This window comes from Schistocerca cancellata, chromosome 2 (assembly GCF_023864275.1).
Source record: "Schistocerca cancellata isolate TAMUIC-IGC-003103 chromosome 2, iqSchCanc2.1, whole genome shotgun sequence".
Lineage (NCBI taxonomy): Eukaryota > Metazoa > Arthropoda > Insecta > Orthoptera > Acrididae > Schistocerca > Schistocerca cancellata.
The window spans coordinates 579,505,731-579,530,732 of record NC_064627.1 but is presented as its reverse complement, the minus strand read 5'-3'; the positions used below and the strand labels follow the sequence as shown (position 1 = coordinate 579,530,732).

The following is a 25,002-nucleotide window of genomic DNA, read 5'->3' as shown; positions in this document are numbered from 1 at the left end:
TCCATAAATTCGTAAGAGTACGAGCGGGTGGTTAACTCTTCTGAATATCAAGTTGCAGGGCATCCCAGATACGCTCAATAATGTTCATGTCTGGGGGGTTCGGTGTGCAGCGGAAGTGCTTAAACTCAGAAGAGCATTCCTGGAGCCACTATGTAGCATTTCTGGAAGTGTGAGGTGGAAAGGCGTATTGTTCTGCTGGAATCGCCCTAGTCCGCCGGTATGCACAATGGGCATTAATGGATGCAGGTGATCAGACAGATGCTTATGTACGCGTCACCTGTCCGAGTCGTATCTGGATGTATTAGGGGTCCCATATCACTCCAACTGACACGCCCTACACCATTAGAGAGGCTCCACCAGTTTCAACAGTCCCTTGCTGACATGTAGGGTCCATGGGTTCATGAGGTTGCCTACATACTCTTACAAGTCCATCCCCCCGATACGATTTGAAATGAGACTCGTCCGACCAGGCAACATGTTTCCAGTCATCAACAGTCCAATGTCGGTGTTGAGGGGTGCAGGTGAGGCATAAAGCTTTGTGTCAATGCTGTCAGCAAGAGTAGACAAGTGGGCCTTCGGCTCCAAAGGCCCATATCGATGATGTTTCATTGAATGTTTCGCACTCCGACACTTGTGAATGGCTCAGAACTGAAATCTTCACCAATTTGCGGAAGGGTTGCACTTGTATCACATTAAACGATTCTCCTCAGTCGTCTTTGGTCCCGTTCTTGCAGGATCTTTCTCCGGCAGCAGCGATGTCGGAATTTGATGTTTTATAGGATTCCTGATATTCAAGGAATACTCGTGAAATGATCGTACGGGAAAACCCCACTTCATCGCTACCTCGGCGATGCTGTGTCCCATTGCTCGTGCGTCGACTATAATACCACGTTCAAACTCACTTATATCTTTACCATCTGCCATTGTAGCAGCAATAACCGATCTAAAACTGCGCCAGACACTTGTTGCCTTACATAGGCGGTGCCGACCGCAGCGCCGTATCTGCCAGTTTATATACGTATCTCCGCATTTGAATATGCATACCTATAGCAGTTTCTTTGGCGCTTCAGTGTATGACAGCAGGGTCAGTCAGGTGCTGCTCAAGAAAGCTCAGGTCTAATGAGAGCAGACGACGACGATATCTTAGGTGACAGAAACACAAAGAAGTTTTCAGCCATTGCATAATATCCATTACATTGCGCATGTCTGCAACCTGATATTAGTAATGAAAGAAGAACTGCTGCAGATGTTTCCTGGATCTGAATTCCACAAATATCACAGGAAGGATGATGGACTGATTCCTTAGAAGACTGGCTTCCTCGGTCCTGCTGTACATGGAGTCGTTACTTTCAACTGGTGAATAAAAACTACGGCTGACGTCACCGCCTGTCGCTGTTTTGCTCGGCTGCGGCACGGCCAGTGCTTTATCGCAGACCGCCGCGCCAGCATCCGTTGATAGCTAGGCGACCAGTTGGCCGCGCGTCACCCGCCACCTCAGCTCTGCGGCTTCCGTATCGACTACCGACTGCTGCCGAAACGCAGGAAGCGTAATGCCGACGGACAATGGCTTATTCAGAGCGCTCTGGTAATCGAGACGCGGAGTGCTGAACAAAAGCAGTACCCGGAGGCTCACACACGAGAATCAGGGAAGAGTTGGCCAATACCTGTATTTCTGTAGCATTAACGGATAAGATGGGGTGCAGTGATGCCTCAGGTGGGAGAACAGCGATGACAGGGCTCCTTGCAGTCGTGAAGGCATTGGAGCATTTGAATCGTCTTCTGGGCAAACAATTTCTCCTCTGCTCCGATTCAGTCATGATCCTACAATCGTTGCAGTACACGTACTCTGCAGAGAAAATGATCCCGTTAATACATGACCAATTGTACATTTTAAAACAGCGACGTAAGCACTTATCATTCTGCTGGGTACGAGGACAAGTGGGAATTTGCGGAAATGAACAAGCAGACCAAGACGCCAAGGACGCCCGCAGGGAACACAACGTGACACAGCGGCTCATTCGCTTGCAGGCTATCGTTTCGCTGTTTAGTCGGCAATCCACGCAGTTGTGGGAGAAGGAAAGACCGGCAGTGAGGGACGATGAGCAGCAGTTGGTGAAGTCAGCTATTCGGCCGTGGAGATCCTCATGCCAGCCACTTCGGCGCAATGAAGCGTCTTCACCCGCCTCTGAACTGGGCACTGTCCCCCCAACACAAGGCATCGTACTCCGGCGAGATGAATCCCCAGGTAACCCACCCCTACCTCCTCACAGTCTGTCATCTCTGTGGCGTGAAAATCACTGTAAGCCACATTTTAACAGAGTACATTTTATATTGTGATAAGCAAGAGAAACAATTTAAGTAGGGATCCGCACTCTGTCTTAGCCGACGGGATCAGTGTCGTAGAGTTTATGAAGTGAGTTGCCGAGTGGCTCATCTCATTTAGTCCAGCGATCACCCTGTCGCACCTATCTATTGTATTATTTTTCCACTGCTTCTTCCCTTCCCATCGAAAGTTTTAGATCTGACAACGTGATTTTCATTTTGTGTGTGTATGTGTGTGTGTGTGTGTGTGTGTGTGTGTCTGTGCATGGTTTGAGGACGTTATTTATGTTTTTCCTGGAAGTTCACGTTTTAATAGTATGTATGCTTTCATAGCAGCTTCCAGCCAGCGATCTTCATTTACTGTCACAACGTGTGTTTCAGGTTTCAGTATCAATTCCTCAAGATGCGGCAGCGACAGATACAAGAGGCAAACCGTGCCCGTGCAGATCACACCTCATACTCATGTTGGACGTCAGTTCCGAATGGAATGAAAGTTTAATCATTAACACCAGTTATGTGATGTTTTACGATTTTTATGACCAAACGAAACTACAGTCGTCCGGCCATAGCAGGGTTCTTTGCTCTGGGAGATGGCACATCTGAACTACAACATATGAAATATTAGTTCACTTTATTACATGAATGTCAAAAGAATTTTTATAACTCGATACAATTCTGTTCCACAGGAGTGCTTGATAATTTACGACTGTCACTGACTATTAAAGCATCACTTGATGCACTAATTAACAAAATCCCCTCCTGAAGCCGGCCGCTGTGGCCGAGCGGTTCTAGGCGCTGCAGTATGGAACCACGCGGCTGCTACAGTCGCAAGTTCGAATCTTGCCTCGGGCATGGATGTGTGTGATGTCCTTAGGTTAGTTGGGTTTTAGTAGTTCTAAGTCTAGGGGACTGATGACCTCAGATGTTAAGTCCCATGGTGCTTAGAGCCATTTGAACCATTTCAACCACTCCTGAAGTACAGAGTGAGTCAAAAAGAACTTTACAACTTTGGAATGATATAGAAATTTATTGAGATGACATACAGTATTGGTAGATCTGTCATTTTGTAGCAAACAACCTCACGTTTCACATGAAAGTGTCATTTTGGTTCCACGTGTCTACCATTTGTAATGTGGCAAAGATCAGTTTCTTCCCACAATCGCTGCAGCTAATCGGGCGTAACTTGTACAACGGCAGCATACGTTCGATCAGTTGTTTCAAGTCTGGGCAGCAAGGTGGCCTTGCGATTGGCCCTTCACGGCCAATCCACCGATCTGGGAAGTGATTATAGAGGAAACCTCGAACTTCAGTAAGGAAATGAGTTGGTCTTGCTGGTAGTAAACCATCCCACCTCGGTCATCTTCATCGATCTGTGGTATTAAAAAGTTTTCAAGCATATCCAGATACATAAAACACGCAGCGAGCACGCTACGCACCAGTGGAAGTAGCCATTTTAACTGTGCACTACGCTGCCCCTCCTGGTGGTGGAATGTGGTACTGATGCACTACGTGACTCAATCTTGAGATTGTTTGCTACAAAATGACACACCTACCGATTCTTTAAGTTATCTCAGTTATCCAAAGCTGTAAAGTCCTTTTTGGCTCGCCTTGGATGATGTTCAACGTTAAATGTAAATGTCGTGTGACTAAGTCCTCCCGTCGGGTAGACCGTACGCCGGTTGCAAGTCTTTCGATTCGACGCCACTTTGGTGACATGCGCATCGATGTGGATGAAACGATGATGATTAGGACAACACAACACCCACTTCCTGAGCGGGGAAAATCTCCAACCCAGCCGGGAATCGAACCTGGACCCTTAGGATTGACATTCTGTCGCGCTGACCACTCAGCTACCGAGGGCGGACATGTTCAACTTTTACAAAAGTATATTTCCAACTGAGACCTGAGTAACACTTAAGTCCTATTCGATGATGGCGACTGCTTCAGTTGAACTCACGAACTCACGAACTTCCACACTCAGCTCTATAATGACCTCTGTGCGAGGGCGATCATGTGCTGAGATCCTATCCCATTTGACGTAGAGGACTGCAACGAGACACCGCTAATGTCTGTGGTATCGATGCGCTTTGACATCTGTGGTGTGGCTCCGCGATTTTTGGACGATATCACAACGATAATTATCATCGCAATAATAATACTAATAATAATAATGAGTGTCGGTTGGAATCGGAGTGATTTGTGCGAGAGTTGTTGCTGTACATTGACTGACGCGCGCGTCTCATCACGTGCTGCGAGGCACGGCAGACGACAGCTGACAGGCTGGGTCCGTCGTCTGCAGACGCGTCCTTGCCCGACAATTAAAGTGCGCTCTCGGATTACTTAACCTCAGCGCAAGACGTTAACGAGTGTGGCCCCGGAAACCCGTCCCACTCTGCCCCCCTAATACATGTTACTGCTAGGTTGCAAGGACCTGCGAACGCTGCCCTCAGGCAAGCTGCAGGGAAGCTGTCTCTCTGTTCATTACAGAGGCAAGAGGCAGGCTCATCAGTTATACAGATATAATGACTTTCACGCAACACTGAAACAAGGTACGATATGGACTCGCTCAAGACAATCGCAGCCTGAGCAGTGTCCCACGCCATGTAGCTTAGGAATCAGCTTCTTCGTTGCCAAGAAAGTTAGAATATCTGATGGCGACAAGCTGAAGAAATAATATAATTATGAGCTCACTAGGCAGCGATTTTATTTATCACATTTCTAAAACTGATGGTTCGTTTTCTACGAATATCGCTGACTTCCAGTCCTCTGACACAGCCATTTTAACGTATAATGAGAGCCGAACAGGAGACAGCTCTTCTCCCCGTTCTTTAACTTCGGGAATGTCGTTGACCACGGTATTAAGTCTACACACTATAGTGTGTTGGGAAACAATCTGATGTGAATGTAGTCATTTACATGCTTCTGACGCACAGTGTATTTCCCTACTGAACGACATATTTTGTTGTTAAGTAATCCGAACTATTTCCGTACGTCGTCTACCTTCCCTAACTTTCAGGAATTCCACAGCAGTGCCTTTTAACCCTTTGATTCTTTCGAGTAATAATTCGGCGATACTTTTGAAATACTCTGAAGCGGAGTAGATTGTTTCGCTGTTAGCAATGTTGCTGAGGTCTTCACGTGCGGTACAGAGCATCTTGGCCCCGTTATGGCATCTGCTGCTATGCTTGCAGCAAAGACGTACGAGTCATGCTCTCCTCTAATTTCTATTCACATGTTTTTTTTTCAGTTTCAGTTAATAAATGCCAGAAAATTATGCTAACTGCTCCACTACAATAAATGGTAAATATTTTCTCATTCTGTAATCCTAACAGACCTTCCAGTTATGGACAACTTCGTTTAATGTATGCCAGACCAGTATCATGATCATTTAAATACAATTTTGTAAATTATGTCTTCGCTTTAACAAGAACAGTGTGTCATAGGAAACGCTAGATGAAGGATGCGCAAATTAACACCAAATTCATTTCGCATTTTTGCTTTATAATGATTTTCCAGAATTGTTCCTTGCAGCAATGAGCAATGAAGAGATATTGCAGAGTTTCCATATCTGCTGTTAACGTGGAGTTACGTGACGACTTAGCCCGCCCTGTTGGCCGTGCGGTCTAAGGCACGGCTTTCCGGGCGGGAAGGAGCGCCTGGTCCCAGGCACGAATCCGTCGGCGGATTTGTGTCGAGGACCGGTGAACCGGCCAGTCTATGGATGGTTTTTAGGTGGTTTTCAATCTGCCTCGGCAAATGCGGGCTGGTTCCCCTTATTCCGCCTCAGTTACACTATGTCGGCGATTGCTGCGCAAACAAGTTCTCCACGTACGCGTACGCAAACATAAGGGTTACATTCGTCTGGTGTGAGACGTTCCCTGGGGGGTCCACCGGGGGCCGAATCACACAATAACCCTGGGTTCGGTGTGGGGTGGCGGAGGGGTGAAGTGATCTGCGGTAGTCGTCGTGGGGTTGTGGACCACTGCGGCTGCGGTGGGGACGGAGCCTCTCCGTCGTTTCTAGATCCCCGGTTAACATACAATACAATACAATAAGTGACGACTTAAAATACGTTAATTGTCGTGCCTCCAGATATTAAATTACCTCAAGAGAAAACACGATACCGATAATTGTCTAAGACAGGTTAATTCTTACCATTAAATAAAAGCATCCAACAGCCACTGTTAATAAAGCCACGTATTAAGAACAAATAACGCCGCGCCGAGTGGGTTGTCTTCATAAATCTATCCAAGTTAAAAATTAGACTTAGCTTATGGCATATGTGGGATTTTAATTCTTCTACATGGTGGCGAAATTTCCTTGCGGCGGTGGTGACCTACAACAAAAATCGATCTAACAATAGAAACACTTAACTGGACCTAACAGTGACTTAAAACCAAATTAACGCCTATCTCAGATAAGAACTAATCCAGTCTAGGCTTGCTTGCAACGAAAATCCTGCATCTTTTTATAGCACTGTTGACACAAATATTACGTACAGACGGAAGTTTATAGACAAAGCTGACGATTCACAATGGCAAGACAGGTTGTTGTAATCCTGAAGGAGTAAAACTAAATTCAGATAATGGTAAGAACTAGGGGAATAATTGCTCAAGGAGTTACGACTGTCTTCTTTTTATTTCGTATGGAGCGACTATTCATCCTTCAAGATTTTTTTTTTTAATCTCTGAAACCGGTATGAGTTGTTGCATAATGAGTTACCGACTGTCTAACGCCCTTGATACAATATTACTTACACTTCCAGTTTCGACACCACTAACATATTCTGAAATTCTGTTTTCCTCCACAGTATCTTCTTGTCGTGGAAATTATTCTGTGACCTTGCCGTGAGCCACGCCGCATATTTAATTACTCGAGAATGAAGCAAAGATGGAAATTCAAATAGTAGTACCTAAGAGAAAGAGAGCAGGAGAGAGAAATTCTACATTTTCCTGCAAGTTCCTGCAGATTAAGAAGAATAAATCTTACCTCCTTATTTCGTCTTCGGTATAGCAACATTTCACTTATTTACTCTTGCATCGCATCCGTCCTGTTCTCAATCATCTGACTATGTTACATGTAATACGAAGGTGAGTCAAATGAAAACCGTAAATATTTTTTTAAATATTATTTATTGTGAGGAAGTAGTACAAAGCTGTATCACTTTTCAACGTAATCTCCCCCACGCTCAATGCAAGTCCTCTAGCGCTTACAAAGTGCATAAATTCCTTTAGAAAAAAATTGTTTTGGTAGTCCGCGCAAACACTCATGCACTGCTTGGTGTACCTCTTCATCAGAACTGAGCTCCTTTCCTTACATTGCGTGGTCCAAATATAAGGAAATCACTTGGTGATGAGGAATGGTGCCATTCCTCGCTCGCTCTCTTAGTTTCCGGTTCGTGGAAGTGAACCCAGGTTTCGTCCCTAGTAACGATTCTTGCAAGGAAGCCACCACCTTATCGTTCAAAGCGCCGTAGAAGTTCTTCACAAGCATCAACACGTCGTTCTCTCACTTCAGGAGTGAGCTGCCGTGGCATCGATCTTGCAGACACTTTGTGAAACTGGAGCACATCATCCACAATGTGGTGTGCTGACCCATGACTAATCTGTAAACATGCTGCAATGTCATTCAGTGTCACTCGGCGGTTATCCTTCACTATGGCTTCAACTGCAGCAATGTTCTGTGAAGTCACAACCCGTTGTGCCCGACCTGGACGAGGATCATCTTCCACTGAAGTCACACTGTTTGCGAACTTCCTACTGCATTCGTAGACTTGCTGCTGTGACAAACATGCATCACCGTACTGAACCTTCATTCGTTGATGAATTTCAATAGGTTTCACACATTCACTACGCAAAAGCCGAATAACAGAACACTATTCTTCCCTGGTGTAAGTCGCAAGTGGGGCGGCCATCTTTATACTGATACTGCGACGATATATGTGCATCTGCACTATGCTGCCACCTACAGGCCATTCTGCACGCTGTTTGTAGCACGCTTACCAACTTACAGGATAACGGTGCGAAATTTTGATTTGTTATTACAAATTTAAGGATTTCATTGGACTCACCTTCATAAATGGATGGTGGCATCCCAGACATTTATTTGGAGATGTTTATGTGAAAAGAATATTGCGTGTCGTTTTGCATGTGTACTGGAATAAAAACACTCGCTGAGTGCTTCCGCAACGCGTCGATTATATTTGTACATCATATTTGAAAACGGCAACATTTCCTCAATGCAAATCGATGGGTTTTATACTTTTTGTGATTTCTTCGATTTTTATTTCATTGTTTTTTTCTTTTATCTTCATATAGATTGGTCGTACAGCTAAACAGTTCGCCTCAGCGCTGTTGATTGCCACGCTGGGGACTCGGATTCGATTTCCTGTGCTGGCAGGGACTTCCTTTCTTGTTCGGTTGCACCCAGCCTCGAGAGGCCAACTGAGGAACTGCTCGACCGATCAGTAGGAGTTCAAAGGCCCAGAAACCCGACAACGATCAGGAGAGCAGTGTACTGACCACATGCCCATTTATTCCGCATCCGATGACGCTATTGTCAGAGGGTGACATGGCGGTCGGGCGGGCCCGAATGAACCTTTAGGGCCAGAATACGGAACTTTACCTTTCTCACGTTACATAACTAAATTTTATTGGCAATGTGATAAATTCTGTGCTTTATTTTCTTCCACAAATCGCTCTATTGCCGTCTGATTCCCTCTCTTGTCGGCTCTCTTTACTAAAATGGAAACGACATTATCACATATCTTCTGGCGACAAAACACTTTTTTCATGAATTATTGTTGAGTTTATAAGATATAAGGTTTACGAATTTACCGTGCTCATTATAGAGGAATATATTGCTTAAATGACGCACTGTCATCCTGAGTCACCATTAGCTTTTCCCGGAAACTGTTTCATCTTGTCTGTTGGATGTTTAGACCGTCACAAGTCAGTGCTTCGGCTTCAAAGAAACGCTTTTACCTTAGAGTTATTTGTGGAACCCTCTTCATCCTCGATTTTGCGACAGCTGAATTTGAGTTCGGAAGGAGCTAATCGTGCCAGCAAGAATTTCAGGTCGACAATATGTTTAAATAACCGACCTGCTCCGCGATTTATTTGTTACCGCCAATGTATCAAGAGACCTCCAGTTACGATGCACTCCAGGAAATTGTTTCGTTACTGTAGCTGTCTTGCTAAATGATATATCATGGCTATATATTTCTGTGTGACAGCGAATAGCTGTTGCAGCTCACGAGAGACCACAATGTTTTCGCGTCAGCGCCTGCTACGTACAGCGTACAGTACGGGTCACGTGTTTCTGAGTAGCAAACATATCTTTCTCAAGAGATGTAGAAAGAACAGTAGCGAAGTTAGAATAATGATCGTACGAGCCGCGAGAGTGGAAAAATGTTTATTATGATCAATCTTATGCATAGGATGTTTCTGTATTGCTATTTTTTATAACCGTCCATTGTTATTGGTTTGGGTTTTATTCCTTTTCCCGATTTCAGAAATACGAGAAATCTCTACGTTTTTCTATTGTGAAAATCGACTGAATATTTGGAAAGTGTTATCCATTACTTATTTTCGTTTCAAATACGGTTCACTCGTGGAATTTATTAATAAACAACAAAACAGCCTTTCTTTTTAGTCAATAAACCATTTGCTAATGTTCCCCTCTCTCTTTAAACGCATGAAGCATCTTTGCAAATTCTATACATCCTGTAGACTCGAATACCAAAACCTCATCGTTTTGCCAATTCCTCCCATATCGGACTTCTGCCTATACCTGCACACCCTCAATCTCCTATCCCAATGAAACTTCAATAGGATCTCTCTTCCTGACCCAGAAATCCGCCATCATCCAACCAAACATCAGCCTCCAGTCCGCCTGTTAAGACACAGTTTTCTGAGAATGGGTAGACGTATGAAATTTAAATTCTCGTTTGTCAGCACTAAAGTCTACAGTCCTTGTTGTTGTTGTTGTGGTCTTCAGTCCTGAGACTGGTTTGATGCAGCTCTCCATGCTACTCTATCCTGTGCAAGCTTCTTCATCTCCCAGTACCTACTGCAACCTACATCCTTCTGAATTTGCTTAGTATATTCATCTCTTGGTCTCCCCCTACGATTTTTACCCTCCACACTGCCCTCCAATGCTAAATTGGTGATCCCTTGATGCCTCAGAACATGTCCTACCAACCGATCCCTTCTTCTGGTCGTGCCACAAACTTCTCTTGATGGCTGGGTGTTGTGTGCTGTCCTTAGGTTAGTTAGGTTTAAGTAGTTCTAAGTTCTAGGGGACTGATGACCATAGATGTTAAGTCCCATAGTGCTCAGAGACATTTTTGAAACTTCTCTTCTCCCCAATCCTATTCAATACTTCCTCATTAGTTATGTGATCTACCCATCTAATCTTCAGCATTCTTCTGTAGCACCACATTTCAAAAGCTTCTATTCTCTTCTTGTCCAAACTATTTACCGTCCATGTTTCACTTCCATACATGGCTACACTCCATACAAATACTTTCAGAAATGACTTCCTGACACTTAAATCTATACTCGATGTTAACAAATTTCTCTTCTTCAGAAACGCTTTCCTTGCCATTGCCAGTCTACATTTAATATCCTCTCTACTTCGACCATCATCAGTTATTTTACTCCCCAAATAGCAAAACTCCTTTACTACTTTAAGTGTCTCATTTCCTAATCTAATTCCCTCAGCATCACCCGACTTAATTCGACTACATTCCATTATCCTTGTTTTGCTTTTGTTGATGTTCATCTTATATCCTCCCTTCAAGACACCATCCATTCCGTTCAACTGCTTTTCCAAGTCCTTTGCTGTCTCTGACAGTCTCTGACAGTCTCTGACAGTCCTTGGGCGGTGTAAAAAGTTTAAGCTTCTATGTGAATGCAAACAAAAGATACAGCCATTTACGACACATATTTTGATATCTTGCCAGTACCGATATCGATAACAGGCAAGAATTGTCGAAATTATCAATTCCCAGGATGGATGAAGTGTCTAAATACATAACTAAGTTTATACGGAATCCTCGGAGAGCGAGTCATATTCGCACTTATCCTTTTTTTTTTTTTCAATCTGTCACCTCTTCATTTAACTGCCCTTTTATAGATTCAAACGCCAATATTTTTAATGGCACTGATCATCGACAACTATCTCCACTTTTCGTAAGGAGTTTCTAACGCTGTCATCTTTCTATGGACAACCGCGTCCTCGACGAAAAGTAACACAGATTGCCAATAAACTGTCCAAAACAAGAACTTCATAACTGTGTGGTACTTCATTTGTTCATTTGAGTGAAATGAAACACTGCACTATAAATCCACACTAGTAAAAGTATCCTGCAGATAACGTTGCCTCTTGATCTATGTTATTGCACATAACGTACGAACATAACAAAAACAACGAAGTTAACATCTTTGCATCTAAGTTCTAGGGGACTGATGACCTGAGATGTTAAGTCCCATAGTGCTCAGAGCCATTTTCTATCAACGAGACTCTACAGCCATTGCAGATAGTTTTGGGTAAGTGAATAGTGCACACGTTGGTGAAACCCGACGCAACAGGGGCAGCGGTGCGTGACAAGGGAAGCCCTCACCAATGGCCGGCCACAGTGTAATCCCCCGCACACGGTGCAGTGAGTGGCGTCGGCGTGTGCCTGGCGCGCTCCCCTGCCACGCATTCGACGGGGTTCCCGCAGAACACAAGACACGTACACCGCCTACAGCGGTAGCCACTGCCTCGCTGCCGTTTGGCAGCACTTCTACCTGGAAGTTGAGGACAGGCGAACTGCTCACATCGAATAAGTTGGGGCAAGCATTTGGCTGGGGACAATTAAAATCACCGCAATTTGGTAGCTCCGCGTTAACTTATCATCAATGAGCGGCTTCAGCTGGGTGTGGTATACCTGAATAAACTTGTGGAAGCTATTCCTCGCATAACTGAGTCCATTATCGTGGATAGAAGCCATTATCATGGCTAGAGTGAAGTCTCCTGAGGGTCCTGAGGGTGACTTAACTTTTTGTCCAGTGTGCTGTCAGGTACTACACCATCGTTTCGCCAGTGTTCATTTACTCCGAGGAGTGGTCGCGAAGAAGAGCCAAGAGGCGGCGGGGCGTACAACAGATTCAGACATATACTCTTCTGTGATGTATGACTATACCCTCGACATCACTCCGCACAATAATGAAGTGTATGTGGTATCTCCTGCTTACTGGACAGATGCTCTGACTACATTTTTTAAGTCCCAAATACACCCAAGTCTAAAAAAGAGGAGTAGCGAAAGCCACCAAAACTATTACCCGAAACTTAAGGAGAAGCCCCCCAAAAAGCTCCACTAGTTCAGGCGTTAGCCCCTATGAATAAAGATGTCAATAACGCCTATTAAAAACAGGAACAGAGAATACAGGGAGGTATTTTTTTATTTTTGTTTTTTAATCCGTCTCCTTCGCACCATGACGTCCTCGCAAAGACTGGCAAACGCTTTCGACATCAGCGGGAGGATATCCATGTTGTGGCGACGCATCAGTAGACCATCGATGCAGGTCTACTTGCAAGTGTGTTCAATAACCGTTGAGGGGATCGAATCTGTAAAATGAAGGAAGGAGCTATGTCAGCTGCTCCTGGAATGGATGATCCAGTTGCGAAGGGGGATTGCCGAAAGCACTCCAGAGTTCGAGAAATGATTTTGGTATTTAGGGTTCTCGACAACTGCACGATGTCGGTAGTTAAGGTATTGTCAGAAGTCGAGGGCTTGTTTGTCACCGCCATCAAACAGGTAGTGGGCGCTGTTCCACCTAATCCAAGTCACTGAATGGATCTTCGCCGGCGGGAAATAGTCCGTATCCGGAAGACAAGCACTTGTGCGGTGATGCTCACAGGAGTCATGTCTGTGATGAACTCCAACATCTGGTAAACCAAACGGCAAAACCGAGAGCATTCTGGGGGTGCGGGTGGGGAATAAGTTTGCAATCAAAAGAAGAGGAGAAGAACTGTGGCAAGAACTCTGGGACAGAGAGGAAACAGGCAGAAGGACTCACCAACCGCTGCTAAACATCAAAGAACGACTCCAACACTCGCACTTCCAACCAAGTAAGGGACTGCTGCACTTCCTCACAGGTCATGGACCGTACCCGGCATATCTATGCCGGTTTGGGAAAAGGGCTGCCCCCTCGTGTGACTGCGGAGCTTAAATGGGCACTCCGGACCACGTGATCTACGAGTGCCCTATTTTCGATGACGTAGCCACTGACCTAAGGCACCAGCTACCAAACAATGACATCTATCACTTAATCAGGAACCCGACCACATTTGAGATCATAAACCGCCTTGCCAGTGAGGTATCGGCAAAAGTCCTGCGGGAATATCGAAGGGAAAATATATGAACTATTGATCACGACATGACTTAATGCGACCTATCCCATTCCGCCAGGGCGTGGATTGGCCAATCACCGTAACGGTAGGAATAAGCCACGTCCTGAAACAAGGGGAAGGTGCGCAGATATGTCGGACTTGACAACTGCACACCGATAATGACTTAGTAGATAGACAATTTTCAGTAGGAAGGAGATCAGAACATCTCCAAACCGAACCTGCAACGATTTTCCAAAGGCCAGCCGCGTGCCAGGGGCACGCCCACTGGGATTAGGCCGGCCGCTGGTGGCCGAGTGGTTCTAGGCGCTTCGGTCTGGAACCGCGCGACCGCTACGGTCGCAGGTTCGAATCCTGCCTCGGGCATGGATGTGTGTGATGTCCTTAGGTTAGTAAGCTTTAAGTAGTTCTAAGTTCTAGGGGACTGATGACCTGAGATGTTAAGTCCCATAGTGCTCAGAGCCATTTGAACCATTTGAACTGGGATTAGCTCGGTAGGCACGGCCAAAGAAAGCAGGTTTATATATTGACTGGCACGTCTGTAACGCTGCAGGAAGTAGCTTCTAGAATAGATTAGAGTAGAGATAAGTTCTTACCCATTGAACAACTAACTTATCATTTCCTGTAGCACGTTCAAATGGTTCAAATGGCTCTGAGCACTATGGGACTCAGCTGCTGTGGTCATAAGTCCCCTAGAACTTAGAACTACTTAAACCTAACTAACATAAGGACAGCACACAACACCCAGCCATCACGAGGCAGAGAAAATCCCTGACCCCGCCGGGAATCGAACCCGGGAACCCGAGCGTGGGACGCGAGAACGCTACTGCACGACCACGAGCTGCGGGCCCTGTAGCACGTAAGAAGGTTAAAATTAGAATTAGAAAGTGCTGCTAATATCACTGAATTGTATTGTAGATCTTAAGCCCCACTAATGTATAAGGTGGTGGGTTATTATGTATGACATTATTAGATTGAATAAAGATAAAAAAAACCAAACGCAAATATCGCTCGCTTCGCCGCAGACAAGTGGATGGCCATCGGTGCCTCACACGCCACACGTGGTGCATAAAGGCGATGCCGCTAGATGTATCCAGTGGAGATGCGACTGCCACCAGGCCATTTGGACTACCACAGCACACCTCCCGTCAGATCTATGTCCGAAAAGAACAGACAGCAGATATATAATTAGGGCGAGGCTGATCAAAGAAACCTTCAGTGCAGATGCACACCACGCTCCAACTCTTATAGGAATCTGCGAAACGCAGCGAGTAACGACAATGGGCAGGGCGCCACGTCAGTAGCATGCGGGTAAGTTGAGAATTTGCGTTTGACGGGAAGCGAGCTAGGGCAGTCCGCGCAGTTGCGATGACCACCGTGTCTAAGTGGGTCAGTGGTCAGAATATCTGCCTAGTAACCAGGAGACCCTGGTTCGAATCTCGGTCGGCAGAAACTTTCAATTTCTCCATTGATGAAAATCAATGCCCACTAGCAGCTAAAAGTCATTAATTCATTTGTATAGAGAACAATAAAGGACATAGGCCGCACGGGAGTCGGAGAATGCTGCTCGGGCGCAGTGCCCGCCCCTCGGCCGTGCAGCCAGAGACCCACTGCAGCGCTCTGGCCGATCCATAGTGCGTCGGCGGCCGCGGCGGCCTAGGCGCCGGCTGCCCCGGTATTGACGGATTGGAGAGGGCGGCGCGCGCCACGGCACGCTGAAGTGCCGCCACGCTACTTCCGTTCTCCGCTGCGCTGCTGCTTGTCGTTTGTCTGGCTGCACCTGCACCCGCCACTCCTAAGGTATCCGCCTGCCCAAGTCAGCCGAGCGGCGAGCTTTTAAAAGGAGTCATCTACATCTACATCTACATCATTACTCTGCTATTCACATTTAAGTGCTTGGCAGAGGGTTCATCGAACCACAATCATACTATCTCTCTACCGTTCCACTCCCGAACAGCGCGCGGGAAAAACGAACACCTAAACCTTTCTGTTCGAGCTCTGATTTCTCTTATTTTATTTTGATGATCATTCCTACCTATGTAGGTTGGGCTCAACAAAATATTTTCGCATTCGGAAGAGAAAGTTGGTGACTGAAATTTCGTAAATAGATCTCGCCGCGAAGAAAAACGTCTTTGCTTTAATGACTTCCATCCCAACTCGCGTATCATATCTGCCACACTCTCTCCCCTATTACGTGATAATGCAAAACGAGCTGCCCTTTTTTGCACCCTTTCGATGTCCTCCGTCAATCCCACCTGGTAAGGATACCACACCGCGCAACAATATTCTAACAGAGGACGAACGAGTGTAGTGTAAGCTGTCTCTTTAGTGGACTTGTTGCATCTTCTAAGTGTCCTGCCAATGAAACGCAACCTTTGGCTCGCCTTCCCCACAATATTTTCTATGTGCTCTTTCCAACTGAAGTTGTTCGTAATTTTAACACCCAGGTAGTTAGTTGAATTGACAGCCTTGAGAATTGTACTATTTATCGAGTAATCGAATTCCAACGGATTTCTTTTGGAACTCATGTGTATCACCTCACACTTTTCGTTATTTAGCGTCAACTGCTACCTGCCACACCATACAGCAATCTTTTCTAAATCGCTTTGCAACTGATACTGGTCTTCGGATGACCTTACTAGACGGTAAATTACAGCATCATCTGCGAACAACCTAAGAGAACTGCTCGGATTGTCACCCAGGTCATTTATATAGATCAGGAACAGCAGAGGTCCCAGGACGGTTCCCTGGGGAACACCTGATATCACTTCAGTTTTACTCGATGATTTGCCGTCTATTACTACGAACTGCGACCTTCCTGACAGGAAATCACGAATGCAGTCGCACAACTGAGACGATACCCCATACCCCCGCAGCTTGATTAGAAGTCGCTTGTGAGGAACGGTGTCAAAAGCTTTCCGGAAATCTAGAAATACGGAATCAACTTGAGATCCCCTGTCGACAGCGGCCATTACTTTGTGCGAATAAAGAGCTAGCTGCGTTGCACAAGAACGATGTTTTCTGAAACCATGCTGATTACGTATGGAAGACACCCGTCCACCACAGTGCGTGCGGTGTTCAAAAATGGTTCGGCTCTGAGCGCTATGGGACTTAACATCTGAGGTCATCAGTCCCCTAGAACTTAGAACTACTTAAACCTAACTAACCTAAGGACATCACACACATCCATGCCTGAGGCAGGATTCGAAGCTGCTACCGTAGCGGTCGCGCGGTTTCAGACTGAAGCGTCTAGAACCGCTCGGCGCGTGCAGAGTGTCCAGCTTCGTCCACATCAGGCATGTCAGACTCGAGGGCCATACCGAGTCGTAGGTTCCTGTGGATCAATAACTCGAATTTTCAACGAATTGCAGGTTCACGGCAAAACTGTCATTTTTCTTTGAATTTTTGAAGTTCGTCGGCAATTTTCCATTTGATCTCTCACTTTTGCTTGGTGTGATTGGTGTGCTTTCGAATGTTCACCAGAGTTCTTAATTCTGTTTCGACGACAGACCGACTTGTCGTCTACAGGTGCTGCAACCTCCATTCTTAGTTCGAGTCCACGGCAGGGAATAGGCATACTAAAAAGGTAGTACCATTTTAGTTTCGACTGGGTAATACTGAATGCAAAGAGCCGAAATATTTGTGAACCGTAGAATACTGGAATCTTTGAAAGAAAATTAATATTTTCTTCTTTCCTTTCACACTAACGGCACGACTAATCGTCGCAACGTGAATAACCTCATTTTTTCTGGTTTAATGAAAGAGAAACGTTTACTGTTAACGCACATCAGACAAATCAACTCAGACAAATCACTGTTATTTGGCTCTGGAGCTGCTTGTGGTTTTATTAACGACATTACGTAGTCAACTTCAAACCTAGATTAGCAATGTGACTTCTGCCTCATGTACAGAAGTAGTGACGAAGTCAGTACAGGATGAATCCATTTATTAGTCAACTAATACTGAAAGGGTAGTTCCACTACTCCTACATAACCATAGCAGACAAAGTATAACCACCTGGAGACATCACGTAATACAACTGCTTCTGGTCTAGACAACGGCTTCAGTCCGGCGAGGATGGGAACTTACCAAACTGCGGGGGGCGTTGACGACAACGGTTCCACCCACTTGCAGACTATTTCCGTGGGATGAATAGGGGGTGATTTTGCCAGCCAATCGAGAGGCGACAGGGTTCCGAAAGGTTTGTCAAATCAATAACATATACATCCACCCACGAAAACTATTACTGACATCTTAGATAATAGAAGTCTCAACACAATAGTCATCACAAAGTTGTACAAAAGAGGGCAACACTTGGTCATCAAGAACTTTGTTTTATCGGTTTCATAAGACACTTGTAAAATAATTCTAATGATGTTGGTTTGCTGCTTCGAAACGCGTCAATGTCAGTGCTTTTTGCATAGTGAAAAGTGACTGGGCCATGATTTCAACACTGATGCTGAATTAATCATCCTAACGAGGGCTTTCTCGCGAAAGGAAAACGTCCCAGATCCGAGATCCGATCCGACACACAGTTTCAAACTGCCAGTAAGTTCCAAAGTATCAGACACTCCACCGCAAAGAGAAAATTCATTCTGAAGCCTAGCTCATCTTCACAGTTCCCTGAATAAGTAGGCCCAAGTCATAGAAGAAGAAACGATCCCCAAACACCACAGAACCGTTCCGTCCTGAGATACACTCGACATACATTGGAGCTACAATGCCTGCGCTCGTCGCCTTACGTCATGTGAAAAGAGGCGATACACAATTCGTCGAGCGACATTCCAGTCAGACACTGTCCAGTATCTGCATTTTTTTTGGACCACTGAAGACGTGCAGCTTCAGGTGCCGCTGTGAGCAATGGCCTTTCCCGAGCACACCGGTTCTAAATACTCATTACATGCATTTCTCTTGACAATGTTCGCTCGGAAACTTGTTGAGATAGATGGGCAGTCAATGACAGCCGAAGTTTCTGTCGGTTTCCAAGTGGACTGTCATTGACACGTGGTGAAGCTCGTCTCCGTTCTCTGTCAGTTTTGTCGTTTGTACGACCATTCTTCTTACGCTATGTTATATAGCTGCGAGTGGTGCACTATTTATTGCAGACAGATTGGACAATTTGCGTTGGTACACCAACAGGTCGACCAACTTCAGTCACTTCATTTCATTTATAATACGTCTCTACGGCTATCCATCTTCTTGATCTGATTTCATACAACCAGTTGACACATACACACTGTTTCACTGCTGTCAATTATGTCAGCACTGGATAGCATCGTGCGAGTAGAAAAAAACACTACTGCGATCACTCACAAGGATGGGCCGCAAAAGTGTTCGCCGTGGGCGGCGAGTTTCACACCGAAGATTCACATCGTATCAATCTTAGACGATTATTTTCATTATACAATGTATCACAAATTAATAGCGTTTCATTCACTGGTAGAGTGTAGGGAGAACGGCAACTTATTTACTTCTATGCAAGCTGTTACTAAGCTAATTTTACCTTTGAGATACTTACAGAAGTGGTAGGTAGATAAGTAATCTAGCGTGGATGTCGGTTGTTTGAATTTTAGATGTAATTTTTTGCCAGATGAGAGAAAGCAACAACTGAGCTGAACACTCAAAAGCGCATGCACTGGTGATCAAAAGTTAAGAACAAAAGTAGTTTTCGCATGATGCGTCACTGATGAATAACCAGCTCAATGAAACTTGGACCACAAATAGGAATAAGTACTACAGTATAGCGCAGAAGATAACACAAAGAAACACCCGATGAGACAAACAGAAATAATACTTTTATTTAAAGACAATAATAATAGTTACGCCAGCGCTATTCGTGACGGTCCCCTGGGCATTAAGAAAGGTGGGACGTAGTTCATAATAGCGTGTGTGATCACCACGGACGGCAGTGGATGCTCTGCAACGTGCTACTATGCTGGCCACAAGATTGGTAACGACCTCATGTCGCAGGGCATCCTATTCTTCCACCAAAGCGGCTGACCACTGCTAGATGGTCGATAGTACGTGTGGACGTGTTGCAATACGTCTCTCCAATGCATCCCACACGTGCCCGATGGGACTGAAGACGGGAGAATGGCCAGGACATTCTATTCGTCGACTATCCAACAGCTCCTCCGCCTTCGCTGTCCGATGTCACCATAAATATGAAGTAAGGGCCGAATGCAGATGGTGGAGGAATACAGTGCCAAAATAAATTTGATCAGTGAGTGTTCAATCATTTGGAGGTCAGTACGCCCATCCAACATTACGCCTCCCCACATCATAACACAAGTGCCACCATTGTTCGACAGTGCTGCACGTAACCTCATATGGCGAGAAGTGCGAAAACGTAATGCCTCTTTTATTGAACATGATCGTTTCATGATCCTAGTTTTACGGTGCCGGAGGCACAATGTTGCACAGGCGTACTGTCCTCCAAATCATTGAACACGTTTCACTCATAAGTCTACGTTGTTGTGGCACTGAACTGCTTTCCGACGTGCGTCTTTTCAGAGGTTCATTCGGCCCTGACTTCATTTTTGTGGATGACTATCGTATCGAACAACGCAGGTGTAGGAGCTCCTGCAATCGGAGGATATTCGGGAAACTGACTGGCCTGGTCGTCCTCCTGACTTGGATCCCATTGAGCATGTGTGGTATGCGTAGGAAGACGTATTGTAGTGCGTCCACTTGCACCAAAACCATTCAGCGGTTGTCAACCACTCTGGTGGAAGAATGGAACGCCCCACCACAAGAACTCTTTACCGGCCTAATGACCAGCATGAGAGAAAGTTGCACTGCCATCCATGATGACCGCACACCCTATTAAGAACGATGTCCCGCTTTTTATAAAGTCCATGGGGACCAACATGGGTCGCGATGACTTCAATGTTATTATTGTCATTCAATAACAATGTCATTTCTGGTCGTCTCATTGTGTATTTTTTTCAGTTACCTTCTTTACTCTACTGTAGCGGTTATTTCTATGTACGGCCCAAGTTTTATCGAGTTATGTTACTTGGCAGTGACACATGGTGCGAAACTTTCATCTTTCTTTAAATTTTGTACGTCAGTGTTTTTGTCTTTCATGAAGTGTTTTCTGCTCCACATTATGTGGTACTTCACTTACAGTTTCTCGCCAGTAAAACAGATCCGCCTTCTATCCGATTACCTGTATGTCCGATATGCTATCATAATTCTATGGGATACAGTTTCCACGCACTTAACTATTATTCATATATATGTGATGTGTTATGAAAGAAATTCCTTTGGCAAAGTACAGTCTCTCAGCACCCTCTCAACAAATCTGAGCTACTCACGTACTGTACCTACGATGGGTTATGTGATCTTTGTTCAAATGGTTCAAATGGCTCTGAGCACTATGGGACTTAACATCTGAGGTCATCAGTCCCCTAGAACTTAGAACTACTGAAGCCTAACTAACCTAAGGACATCACACACATCCATGCCCGAGGCAGGATTCGAACCTGCGACCGTAGCAGTTGCGTGGTTCCGGACTGAAGCGCCTAGAACCGCTCGGCCACCAGCGGCCGGCTGTGATCTTTGTGTTCTCACAGATTTTTACTCCTAGGTATTTGAATAAAATCACTGACTACATTTACAATTCATTCCTATTGTTCTCAAATCTCACTATATTTTCATATTTTGTGAAGCACACAACTTAACATATCTCTGCGTGAGACGGGAGACGCAAATTTTTCCATAAGGCTGATGTGTATCAAAATCACAGTGGATATTACTTCCATTTCTTCGGATAACACTCGTTCATAGGCATCCCTCTAATTTGTACAAAGTCTGAAACCGTAACTAATATTATCGGTCGCTTAATTATCATAAAACGAGAACAATGACGGTCGTATCATGTTCCCCTGGAGGACATCTAAAATCAGTTGTGTATCTGAAAATTTCTCACCATCCAGAGTAATATTAACGGAAAAACTATTTGTGAGCGTTCACTGCTAATAATCTCGAGCCTCAAATCATTTTGCAAGAGTTCTCCCGGATTTTCATAGGTCTCCATACTGATGTGGTCCTCCGCGCTCCGTACAACTGCTTTTCAAAAATGCTAAATTATTTCAAAGCTCTCGATCTACTCGCTCGCTCCGTATGCCAACCATTATTCTGTAGCAATAATCCACTAAATTACTACTGTAATGGTTAAAATTTTCCAAAAGAGCAAAGTCGAATACTTGGTTGAGAGTATTCAACAGCTGAGCGCCTGGGTCGATATGCTGACTCATGGGAAAAGATAAAAATTAAAGAATTTCCGTAAACAGAGCCTTGAACAATAATATTCTTAGTACTGCCATACACTATATAAACATTTCAAAGAACTGGAAAAAAGTACAGTATTATGAATTCGGCGAAGTACATTTCCGAAGAAAGGAAAATATTTCGCTGCTTAATACAAAAATATATTAGTATAATTTATGTAGAGGTAAAGCAAATGAATCTGCTGTTGCACGTTCGGAACACAGTACTGCATTTGAGCGAACTTGTGCTATCGAGGAACTGAAGGAATAAAGCCGGCCGGTGTGGCCCTGCGGTTCTAGGCGCTTCAGTCTGGAACTGCGTGACCGCTAGGTCGCAGGTTCGAATCCTGCCTCGGGCATGGATGTGTGTGATGTCCTTAGGTTAGTTAGGTTTAAGTAGTTCTAAGTTCTAGGGGACTGATGACCACAGATGTTAAGTCCCATAGTGCTCAGAGCCATTTGAACCATTTTTTTTGAAGGAATAAAAATAAAAGGAATAAATATAACTAAGAAGCGGTGCACTATAACATTTTATCATTTTAAGAACGAAATGAGCGATTACATTCCAAGCGAAGACCTAAAGCGAAGAACTGGAAAGGAAAAATAATTCTGGAAAGTCGCCACCAGTAAGTGAGATACATTGATGCAAGGTATTCCGTGGAACCAGGTCGAAAAGAGAGGACAATAGAGACACCAGTGGAGGGGGGAATATTGTAAAAGGAAAAATATGGGAAGAGAAGTAAGAGATTAACACATCGTTCACGGCATAACGATTAGAGGTGGAGCATGGGTCCGATGGACAAGGATGTAGAAGGAGCTGCCCCTACACTCGCTACCTACATCACAAAAATATAAATTCGAATAGTCGGAAGAACATCTTAACTTCAGTGCTTCCTAAAACCTTCTCATCCAGATTCCTAAAAATTGCTCCAGCTTGCTCAGTTGGGCGGGCTTTGGAACCAGGCACACAGACTATTCATGTCGAGACCAACAGTACCGATCCAGCACTTAAGCCGTATTGACTTGCGCGTGTACAGAGCACTGAAGAATGGGAATACAGTTTAGTATTTTTGAAAGCTTTGGAATCATCAAATTATGTGGTAGACATTTTTCATTGTAACTATAAAGTTGAATCATGTCTGCGTAGATAGGAATCCTTACTCGCAAGGCAATTGCATAAGATAATTGCTACATGTGACGAGTGCCAGTTATCCTGGCGCAGGTACTCAAGAATGGTTGTTCATACATAAGTAATAGGCGGCAAAAGATTTTTAATTTTGTGGGCAGTGACTGACAATCCGGATTATAAATATTACATAATTTTGACAAATATGTGATTCACAGACACTTCTATTGGCTCACTCTAACGTAAAAGAGGAAGCGAATTACAATACATGACCAGCAAATCTTAATTGCTTGCGTAATGAGAGTGTGAAACGAAGAGGAATAAAGGCGGAGTCGTAGGATACTTGCTGTGCGTGTGCGAACCAGTCGCGGAAGGAGCATAGAGTATGTTGCGCAAGAATTACGAAACTTCTTTCTGAAGGAAATAACTTAGTTGTATCGAGTGACAAAGAGATTATGAACACGATGATACAGATTTACCGTGGATACCCTAAATATTTTAAGGCAAATTCTTGACTGGTTACTACGATCGAATACAGCCGCTACCCTCACCTGATTCCGAGCAAGCGCTTCATCACTCGTGACCTAGTTATCGATAACATCTTAAATTCCAACTTTTCATCTTCATTTTCCTTTGTAGGTGCAAGCAGCGATTTCGGACAAGCAAAGGGGACTTAAAACAAGTCAACCGCCAGTTACCAACCGATTGCGCTTCTGACGTGGGCTCTTGTTCAAATACCAGTGCATGGCAGACTCTGTCAGTGGCGGCATGGCATGAACTACTTTGAAGTGAAACTGCAGCGCACAGCGCACACTAGAGCTAGTTGTGTCCTTCGCATCGTATCACCAGTCTGAAATTGCCTCTTCTGCGCGCGATAGGCGCTTTGGCTGAAAGCGCATGAAAATATTATAAGCAAAATGTCTACAGCGTTTATATTGTTACAGCTATGCAAAAGAAATGACAGCGTGTTACACAGCGCTTCCTAACCAGTGACAGTTACAGAGGCTATTGCCAAGTTCTTATTGTGCATGTTGTAAACAAAATTGTTGCTTAAATCGCACTCGGGCGCTACATGAGAAGCATTTCGTTGTCAAATATTTTCTAGATTGATCTTTGTGTTGATGAATAAGCACACTACAGTACTCCTCACCTCTGTTCCAGGACTTTCTGCACCCCTGCTCCAAAAGAAGCAGAGCTTTCGCGCGGAAACCACGAGCGGGATCGCATTCTAGTGTTTTCGGAATTGCTGCACTATAATATTGCCGTACAACATGCAAAAGAGGGCTGAAAGCGAAATGTGAGAGAGACTTACCCCAACTAGCGCCGGTGCGGCCGAGGAATTGGTGCGTCTCGGGGTTCCATAAGAAGATCGAAAAGGCTTCCCATTTTCCGAGCTTGGGTGGCGGTGCGTAGAATTGCTCGACTTGCTTCTCTGCCATGTCTGTCCCCTGTGTGTGTTTCCTGACAAGAACTGTTCAGCACCCTCTCGGACAGCCGGCCAGGTGCAAGAGGGTTGCCGGGAGCGCGGGGATATTATATCAGGCCCGCTCGTCGCCGAATACGCGTGCGCAATGTCCGCTTAGAGCGCCGCCGCGCCGGTGCTGCCATCGAGCGGCCGCGGGCGCGAACCATTCGCGGACGAGAGTGGACGTCGCGCACCGCTCGTAAGACGCATCCACTCCTTCCTTAAGCTGCTTCAGGAGCTCACGCCAAGAAATGTGTCAACAAACATCCGAACATTTAACGATCCATTTACAATAAAGATTACTATAACAATAAGATTTTCGCTTTGTTCTGCTGATGGACTGCACGAATAATTCGTTCATACATTGGTTTAATTCGTCAGTCTTTAGACTGCCGACCTTAAGCCAAGCAGTTTCCCAT

The 25,002-nt window shown here is 45.0% G+C and overlaps 1 protein-coding gene across 1 annotated transcript in view; it reads right to left on the bottom strand.

The window, feature by feature from the left end:
- Nucleotides 1–24,685, bottom strand: part of LOC126162186 (sodium/potassium-transporting ATPase subunit beta-2) — a 160,498-nt gene extending 135,813 nt beyond the window's left edge. The window contains exon 1 of the mRNA XM_049918512.1: nucleotides 24,431–24,685. Coding sequence (XP_049774469.1) covers nucleotides 24,431–24,557 — 127 coding nt within the window. The 5' untranslated portion in view covers nucleotides 24,558–24,685. The remainder of the gene's footprint in view (nucleotides 1–24,430) is intronic.
- Between the last annotated feature and the right edge of the window lie 317 nt (nucleotides 24,686–25,002).